Below are 10,415 nucleotides of genomic sequence, written 5' to 3' on the forward strand. Positions count from 1 at the left end.
GGCAGCGGCGGCGCCCTCCCCCAAGCAGCGGCGGCGGGGGCGGCGCCTCTCTCGCCGAGCCCAAGCGGCGGCGGTGGTGCCCTCCCCCACAAGCGGTGACGGCGGCTCCCCCACCACTGGCGGCGCGGCCACGTCCTCCCCCACCACCGGTAGCGCGGCGGCGTCCTCCCCCACCACCGGCGGCGGCCGGGGCAGCGGCGCCTGTGGAGGCGTCGGCGGCCCGCCGGCGTCCTAGCGGCGGCGGCACCCCTCCCCTCCGCCGGATCCAGCGGAAGGGGAGCTGCGGCGCCTGGTGTCCCTGTGATGGCGGCGGTTGCTCGACGGCAACCTCCCCTTTGATCTTTTTTTTTGGATATATTTGTGTGTATAGTGCTTCCTCCGATTTTATTTTATTTGTGTGATTGATTGAATTCTGATTGGGTATTTTTTTTAGGTGGGGGTGATGGAATTCTTACTGGGATTTGGGGGGAGGCAAGGGTGACGAAAAAATCACCGCACCTATCAGGCAACGAATGGAAAAATACGAATATTTATATTAGTTATAGAAATGTCGGCAACAACCTAACCATCGAAAAGAAATAAAGTACTATAAACCTCCCTAGGCTTGTAAAGACCTAAAAACTACTAGGCCACTTAGGCTGAGTTCGGCACTTCATGTTCACAAACCCACCTCTTTCGTTTTTCGTGCGTACACTTTTCAAATTACTAAACGGTGCGTTTTTTAAAAAAAAATTATATACGAAAGTTGCTTTAAAAAGTCATATTGATTCATTTTTGAAATAAATTAGCTAATATTAAATTAATTACGTGCTAATAGACCATTCCATTTTAGTGCAGGAGGGTTTAGTTCCAATCCTGCACTACCTAACACAGCCTTAATTGGTTTCTTCCATCCTTTGTGAGAGCAAGTTTAATAGTATAGCCCACTGCTATCTCCAAATCATCTATAAACAACGTAATAGTCAATTCATACAATAGTTGCTTGCTATATTATTAATATCTGGTCCCACCTGTCTATACACATTACGTCTTGAAGTTCGTGCTGCAGCGGGCTACAGATCATACACATTACATCTTGGAGTCCGTACTGCAACTGGCTACAGATCTATAGCCCGCTGCTTTTCTCTCTTTTTAAAATGGTAAAATTGGTTATATAATATCGAAAGTATATTTATAGTTGGTTTGTACATGCTTTGAGCAGCTCGAACTCGATATGGATCATTGAGACCAGTCGTCATGTTGGGACATTGTAAATGCCCTCGCACTATACTGGAGAATCTAGAACGGACGGTAGGGCCTTCCTCGCACTGACGCACGAACCGACAAAGGTGTGGTTTTATTCTGGTTATCAGGTGTTACCACCACGTCAAGATGACTGGACGGATGAGATGGCCCCGCCACCACCGCCTGCGGCCCAAGTCGTCCGTCCGTTCCGCCCGCGTTTTCTCAAGTTTCCCCCCCTCCTTTCCACATTTATCTCACCCAGACCAGACGTGCCGTGCTTCTCGTCTCGCATTCAATGCCCCTAACCCCACTCCGCTGCCTATTGTCAACGCCCACGCATCACTTATACACGCGCACCATCCATCTCTTTCCCATTGTCCCCGTCCGTATACTAGAGGTACTTGTTCTTTTCCTTCTTCGCGAAGCAGGGATGAAGCTGGTGTGGTGCCCGGAGATGGCGTCCAAGGCGTACATCGACGGCGTCAGGGCGCTGGCCGGCCACGACCTGGCCGGCGCCGCGGCGGACGTGGCGGAGCTCGTGTCGGCCATGGCCGGCGGCTGGAACGCGCGGCTCATCGTCGAGGCGCCGGACTCCGCGGCTCCGGCGGCAGCCGCCACGAGCCTCGCGCTGGCCGCAGCCGCGCGGCGCACGGGCGGGCGCTACGCCCTCGTGCTGCCGGACCGGGATGCTGCGGCGGCCTCGGCGGCGGAAACGGCCGAAGTCGTTGTCGGGGAGGCGGACGAGGCGATGGCGGGGCTACACGGCGTGGACCTCCTGGTGGTCGACGCGCGGAGGAGGGACGCGGCGGCGGTGCTCAGGGCAGCCAGGCCCGGGGCCAGAGGTATGGTGGTGGTGCGCCACGGCGACGGGAGGCAGCGCGGCGCCAAGGACCTGGCGGCGTCCATGGCGGCGGGGACGCGGGTCGTGCGCTCCGTCTACCTGCCGATCGGCAAGGGCGTCGAGGTCCTGCACGTCGGCGTCGGCAAGGGGCCCAGCCTGCAGAACCACCGTGACCGCCGGAGCACCAGCCGGTGGATCCGCCACGTCGACCACGACACCGGCGAGGAGCACGTCTTCCGGCGGCAGTGATCAGTCGTCGTCTGTTATTCCGTCCAGGTGAATTAAATCGGATGTACCACGGGGAGGGTAGTTAATTAGGTGTAGCGTGTGTTGTCCAGATTCGTTGAATCTGCCCGTTAATACCATGATGATGTATAATCATCGGATGGGTGGAAAGTGTGACGAATCACGAACAATGTAAATACCTCAAACTTGTAGCTCCTCATATCTCTTCCTTCTACCTACTGTGAAAGCTTTCTTTTGAGTTGATCTGCTAGTTCATTCTTTAATTTCCTTTTTCTTTTTTTTTTTGCTGTGCAGAGTGCCTTTGATAATTAACTCAGAAAAAAATATGTTCAATAGATATTCATTATCTATAGGAAAAATATGTAGTGAAAACTGAAAACCACATATATAGCGAAAACATGTAAACAACCGTTGGATATAAAAATAGACCATTGCTCTTGTTACCTAGAGTAACATTTTTTTAGTTAATTGCTCTTAAAGCCACGTATTATTACCAAAGTTTCACTTTGTTCTAGGCTATTGATGTTTTTACTTTTGATCGGGATTTCTTACCTTCTATTACACATTGGATCATTATTGTATTCCTTGCCTTTAATATACTTTCCTGCCACTCACTCCTTGATTTCCTTAGCTCACCAGCAACTAAACGCATACATCAATACTCTATCCTGATCATCTAGTACCTTGATTTTCTTTTTGGCTCTTTTTTCCCACCAAAATCATGTGAGCCGAGAAAAATCAGTTGATTGTGAGCTCACAACAAAAGTTGCTGCAGCGAGCAGCCCTGTGGCTTGATTTTGTGATTTGAGATCAGGAACGGATCCGAGTGAAGGAATCGTAGTCATGTGATTATTTGGGTTAATCCATGCCAACATCTCAATGGAAAAAATACAAGCACCTTGATTTTCTTTTTAGCTCATTTGTTATAAAATCGGCTTGAAATCATCATCAGAAACCAAACACGGAAAAAACGATATAAGAGATCCAAACACGATGACGATACCGAGGCATAATATTTATTAACGAAGTTCAGCCGAAACCTACATCTCTAGGACACTGATTATGGGTGCTCATCCCCGATCCAACATATTACAATGTATCAAAGTTACAATGACCCTCGGCCGGATGCCGCCGGCAGTCACTACCTCTCACCTATGCTAAGTCGTCATATGTGATTACAATATGTACATCCCTCTATTTAAGAGAGGGCCTAGGATAGAGTCCGACTCTTACTCTATTCTTATACCATATAACTCCAAGTCTTAAATTGTAGCTAACTACGTATACATATTCGACACACAAACTCTATCAAACTCCACCTTGGTGAATATGCCACGCCAATCTGAATTCATTATTTACACGAACTTCTGTGCATTCAGAATTGAGTTTATTCCTTTTTTTTCCCATAAACAAGAGACTCCGTAATCCCTGTAACATCTTCCTCTTGACTCTACCTGCAACAGTACTCCACCTTCTCTCTTATGATAATAATTGTCTTACCAAGCGAAATTGGATCCTTCCTAGCTGTCAATCCATAGATTCTCTAAAGACCATGTTCATCTAAATTTTATGTCTTAAATTTGCCTTGATCTAACCAAATAACCGATGTAATCACCACATAGATAAAATTCAACTCACCATATATGAAGAGAACACTTTCTTCCTTATCGTCATATGGACTGAGCTAACAAATCCAACATTCACACTTCTCGTATCCCACTACTACAAAAATGATTTTCTTGGACGAACCCATCGTTAGATTCCAAACGGTCAATAACTGACCGCGTATGGAAAAATCGTCCTCCCATTCTTGCTTGCGGATCCTTAAGAGGTCCGCACGCAAAAATAAGACTATTTTTACGTGCGAACCCTTAATAGGCCCGCATGTGAAAATCCTCTCCCTAGATTTTGAAAAAAAAACTTCTCTAAAATGATCCAATTGTTTTAAAAATTGCCTCCACAACCTACTAATCAGTTGGACAAAAAGGATTGTTCCATGCCATGTAAGCAATACAAAAATATATTCATAAACATTGAATCATTCCATACATTCATCGCATCATTCATTCCTCGTGATATCATAGCATACATTCATGCCATTTTTTAAAAAAATTATTGCTATACATGCCATCAAGCAACCTGCTTATCTTTAAATTAGTAACCTTCGTGCTTGCTGTCCAGAATTTTTAAACTTTTGTAAATGTGGGTTCAACTAAGATTGATCATTGGCCATTTGATCATTGGCCATATATAGATCCCAAATATATATACCATAATGTATCTTGTTAGAACCAACTTCTCTAGTTCCACTTTTTGGTCATCTACCAAAGCCTTCGTAAACCACAACTGACTAAAACCTGCCACCCATCTACTAAATAGAAGTCAAGTCTATAATACAACTTAAGAAAGTTACTACCACTCGTCAATCCTCAAGATATAGTCATGACTTAAGCTAACCTCACCCACAGGAGATTAGGTAGAACCTTTTGTTAGAGATATAATGTGGTATGTTTGAAAGAGGCTTAGGAAAAATAATTAAATCAGATACTATTGTGTTATCAGAAAGCATCATGCAAGTAAAACTTTTAGTAGGTCTTTCGATCATCAGTCAAGGTTAGGATTATAATCCATTCATAACTTTAACAAAAATTAAACGGAGTTCGACAGTAAGAACCACACTAAGAAGAGTAGGATTCTTAGGAAGCCAACACATTGATCAACGTAACCACTACAACCCTACCCAAATCTCGGGGACGAGATTTATTTAAGGAGGATAGGTTGTAACATACCCGAATTTCAGGATGAAGAAATTTTCGTCAAAATTAGTTGAAAGGAAAGTTCTTCAATTTTGTGAACCAAAAATTTCCATTTTAAAACCTAGGGGAAGTTGACCTAACTCATGTAACTAAATAAAATTTGAGAGCAAATTAAAACTTTTTCGGACCATTCGACGCGTACGTCGTGCACGCGCGCCGCCTGCCCGGCCCGGCCCGGCCCGGCCCGGCGAGCGAGCGCGCGCGTGTGTTTCCCCTCTTCTCTCCACCACACATGCTTCAAGCGACTAGGAGGGCATCCTCCCTTTTAAGGAGGTCCCCCTCTCCTAGAATAAGCAAGGTGGTACTAAACTCCACATGCATGCCATCCCATGAGGTGGGCTTTTGTGATTTTCCAAAGAATTAATCTTCGAGTGGGCTAAGGCCCATTCATTAATTCCAACAATCCCCCACCAAATCTCAAAATCCCACTGAGATTTGCCTTTTCCAATGTACTGTTTATATACCAGCGGTTCGATGGAGACCAATTAAGGTTGAACATCCACCTAGAACTCCAAGCTACACTTACTCACAACTTGAACAATGGACTACGCCTTGAATTGCAAGTCTTGTGCAAGCAAGTTTCACTCAAAGTCTTATCTAGTACTAGACCGTCTGTAGACTACCCCTCGGGTGGAGCGTATAAGTCATACTCCTAGGTCTTTAGTAAGCTTCCTAGAAGATTCACCCAAAATCTTCATAGACTGCGACCAACAGTCAAGCTCACAAAGGTGAGTTCTTTCAAGAATGCTCTGCAGGACAACATCTTTGCTAATTAAAGCCAACAGAACTCATTAAGGCATAGCCAACCTGCCTTGCAGCTCATGAGAGTATATGCATCTTTACTTGGAGAGGGTATATATATTGGTACTCTCCTCTAGTTTATTAATGGTTTGTTCTTCCCAGGATCTAATTCACGGGATCTCCGATCACATAGACTGGGTTACCACCATAGTATAACTCACATGGGTCTCAAACCCATCTCCTTCGATGCATTGTCTATCACATTTCGTGATAGTCCCTTCGTGAAGGGATCTGCCAGGTTTCTCGCTGTTTGGATGTAATCCAACGTTATAAGTCCGGAGTTTCTTAATTTCCTGACAGACTTCAATCGTCTTTTCACATGTCTAGAAGATTTCATATTATCCTTAGAACTATTCACTTTGACAATTATCGTTTGATTGTCACAGTTCATAAGGATAGCCGGCACCGGTTTTTCAACAACAGGCAGATCCATTAATAGATCACGCAGCCATTCTGCCTCAACAGTAGCAGTATCCAGTGCCGTTAGCTCTGCTTCCATGGTTGACCTCGTCAAAATTGTCTGTTTGCAAGACCTCCATGAAACAGCACCACCACCCAGTGTGAAAACATATCCACTAGTGGCTTTGATCTCATCCACATCAGAGATCCAGTTAGAATCACTATAACCCTCCAGTACCGCAGGATACCCAGTATAGTGAAGCCCCAATTCCACAGTACCTTTCAGATAGCGCATTACTCGCTCAAGCGCACGCCAGTGATCATCTCCCGGATTAGAGGTAAATCGGCTCAACTTGCTCACAGCAAAGGATATATCAGGCCTAGTTGCACTAGCCAGGTACATCAACGAGCCAATGATTTGGGAGTATTCCAGTTGATTCCTAGCAATTCTCTTGTTCTTGCGAAGCAACAATCTAGGATCATAAGGTGTTGGAGAAGGCTTACTATCAATGTAGCCAAAGCGATTCAAGATCTTCTCCATATAATGGGACTGCAAGAGTGTAATCCCATTCTCACCTCTAATTAGCTTAATGTTTAAGATAACATCAGCTACTCCCAAATCTTTCATATCAAAATTTTGAGACAAGAATGATTTAACCTCATTTATCACCTCAAGGTTTGTCCCAAATATCAGTATGTCGTCAACATACAAGCACAAAATAACTCCCTCACCCCCACCATGGCGATAGTACACACATTTATCTGCCTCATTGACTCCAAAGCCTGCAGATGTCAATGTTTTGTCAAATTTCTCATGCCATTGCTTAGGAGCTTGTTTCAGACCATACAAAGACTTCAACAATTTGCACACTTTGCCTTCTTGACCTTCAACTACAAACCCATCAGGTTGATCCATATAGATCTCCTCATCCAGCTCTCCATTAAGAAAAGCTGTCTTAACGTCCATTTGATGAACGAGAAGACCATGTGAGGCTGCTAGGGAAAGTAGCACACGAATTGTGGTCAATCTAGCAACAGGTGAGTAAGTGTCAAAGAAATCTTCGCCTTCTTTCTGAGTATAGCCCTTAGCAACAAGCCGAGCCTTGTACTTTTCAATAGTACCGTCAGGCCTAAGCTTCTTCTTGAACACCCACTTGCACCCCACAGGTTTACACCCATAGGGTCGCTCTGTCACCTCCCAAGTCCCGTTAGCGATAATGGAATCCATTTCACTACGGACAGCCTCCTTCCAGTAGTCTGCATCAGGAGATGCATATGCTTCTGAAATTGACTTAGGAGTGTCATCCACGAGGTACACAGTGAAATCATCACCAAAAGACTTAGCCGTCCTTTGTCTCTTACTCCTTCGAGGAGCTTCACTGACATCCTCCTCAGAGACAAGTTCATGTGTATATTCAGTTTGTTCTGGTGGTGTGATTGAACTGGGAATTATTTCAGAGGGTTGGTTCGAACCACTATGTGTATCCTTCATTGGGAAAAAGCTCTCAAAGAAGGTAGCATCACGAGACTCCATAATTGTACCAACATGCATGTCCGGTACCTCGGATTTAACTATTAAAAATCTATAGGCAATGCTATGATGAGCATATCCCAGAAAAACACAGTCCACAGTCTTAGGTCCAAGTTTGCGCTTCTTCGTTATTGGTACATTGACTTTCACCAAGCACCCCCATGTGCGCAAATAAGAAAGTGATGGTTTTCTACCAATCCATATCTCATATGGTGTTTTGTCCTTATTTCTGTTAGGAACTCTGTTTAACACATGATTTGAGGTCAACAATGCCTCCCCCCACCATGCCTTAGGCAGTCCCGCAGTGTCCAACATGGCATTCACCAAGTCAGTCAGTGTGCGGTTCTTCCTTTCAGCAATCCCATTAGACTCGGGAGAATAGGGAGGCGTCCTCTCATGTATGATGCCATGTTCCTCACAGAATAAGTCAAACTCGTTCGAGAAAAACTCTCCACCACGATCAGACCTAAGCCTTTTTATCTTTCTGTCAAGTTGATTTTCAACTTCTGCCTTATAAATTTTAAAATAGTCTAGAGCCTCGTCTTTCGTTTTCAACAAGTACACATAGCAAAATCTAGTAGCATCATCAATCAATGTCATGAAATATCGTTTTCCACCCTTCGTCAACACCCCATTCATTTCACAAAGATCTGAATGTAGGAGTTCTAGTGGTGCCAAGTTTCTCTCCTCGGCAGCCTTGTGAGGCTTGCGAGGTTGCTTCGATTGCACACAACTATGGCACTTAGAACCTTTGACAATGGAAAACTTAGGAATTAAACACATGCTGGAAAGCCGAGACATCAAGCCAAAATTAATATGACATAAACGTGAATGCCAAACATTAGCCTCATCATCCACACTGCCACAAGTATGGTTCACAGACTTATTGCAGAAATCAGAAAGGGAAAAGCGGAACAGGCCTCCGCACTCATAACCTTTACCAATAAAATATCCATGTTTAGACACGACTACTTTATTAGACTCAAAAACCAACTTAAATCCGTCTCTAGTCAGACGGGAGCCACTAATAAGATTCCTGTCGATAGAAGGGACATGCTGCACGTTCTTCAGCTGTACGATCTTTCCCGAAGTAAACTTCAGATCTACCGTGCCAACACCATGAACAGAAGCATGTGACCCATTCCCCATTAGGACGGTGGAACCCCGTGCGACCTGATAAGAAGAAAACAATGAGATGTCAGCACAAACATGTACATTGGCCCCAGTATCAACCCACCAATTAGTAGATTGATTAACTGAAAAAACAGTAGGTAAATTACCATACCCGCTTCCATCTCCAGTGTTGCCAATGGTCACATTAGCAGACTTAGAAGTCTGCTCTGCAGGTGCCTTCATCCCCTTGCGCTGTGGACACTTCCTAGCTAGATGACCAACTTGGCCACACACAAAGCAAGTCCTCTCATCCTGATTAGGATTGTTGTTGTTCTTCTTCTGCTTCTTGAAGTTGGTGGTCTGCTGAGCTTTGTATTTCCCCTTGCTCTTGTTCTGGGCCTTGTGCACAACATTGGCACTGGACTGCCCACCATCGCCCTTAGACGCGGCATCTTTTTCCCGAGCTTTCTCCTCAACATCAAGAGACGCAATCAACCCCTCAACGGAGTATTCCTGTCTCTTGTGTTTGAGTGCAGTACCGAAACTCCTCCAAGATGGAGGTAGTTTTGCAATAATGCACCCGGCCACAAATTTGTCGGGTAAGACACACTTAAGGAGTTCGAGTTCCTTAGCCATGGTTTGTATCTCATGAGCCTGTTCGACTACAGAATGGTTGTCAGCCATTTTGTAGTCATGAAACTGCTCCATGATATACAGATCATTGCTAGCATCAGTAGCACCGAATTTAGTATTCAGTGCATCCCACAACTCCTTAGCGTCGATCATATGCATATACACCTCGACCAGACGATCGCCAAGAACGCTAAGAATGCATCCCACAAAGAGAGTAGTGGCTTCCTCGAATTGCTTCTGCTGTTCAGCAGTAAGAACTCCTTCAGGTTTGCCAGTACTCACCCAGAAGCATTTCATAGCTGTCAGCCACAGAGTGACCCTGATCTGCCATCTCTTAAAATGCACACCGGTGAATTTATCCGGCCTCAGTGCATCGGCAAAACCAGCCATAGTAAAATCACAGTGCCTATAATAAGTTTTTTGGATTGTTGAGATTATAGATATATAATGATTTAATCTATTCCATAAATAAATCATGACATTACAGATGAAAACTAGCATGAACGCATCATTAGATCTACACATGTAAACTACACAGTATAACATGAACAGATCAAATATGCGCAACATATTGAACACGTACCGAGGTGACGGAAAGACCGGCTGCTTGGTCGAAACTTTTCGCAAGTGTCTACGAAGGCACGAAACACGCGAGCGAAGAGGAAGGCGAGCCGTCGCGAACGAACAGGGAGCAGTCGCGCGAAGCGCTTCCCAAAAACCTTATTGCCGCCTTCTCCCGGTGCAGAACGTCGAAGGCAGAGGTTCCGGAGACCTGCTCTCCCGATCGCCGGTGCACGCCGGCGAGCGGGAT

The 10,415-nt window shown here is 45.2% G+C and overlaps 1 protein-coding gene across 1 annotated transcript; it reads left to right on the top strand.

The window, feature by feature from the left end:
* Window positions 1-1,597: 1,597 nt before the first annotated feature.
* LOC4329279 (uncharacterized) lies at window positions 1,598-2,552 on the top strand. Its single transcript, XM_015768045.3, has one exon. It carries the CDS (start codon window positions 1,655-1,657, stop codon window positions 2,312-2,314), a length of 660 nt encoding a protein of 219 aa, XP_015623531.2. The 5' UTR covers window positions 1,598-1,654; the 3' UTR covers window positions 2,315-2,552.
* The last annotated feature ends 7,863 nt before the right edge of the window (window positions 2,553-10,415 follow it).

The sequence above is a fragment of the Oryza sativa genome, chromosome 2 (assembly GCF_034140825.1).
Source record: "Oryza sativa Japonica Group chromosome 2, ASM3414082v1".
Taxonomy (NCBI): Eukaryota; Viridiplantae; Streptophyta; class Magnoliopsida; order Poales; family Poaceae; genus Oryza; species Oryza sativa.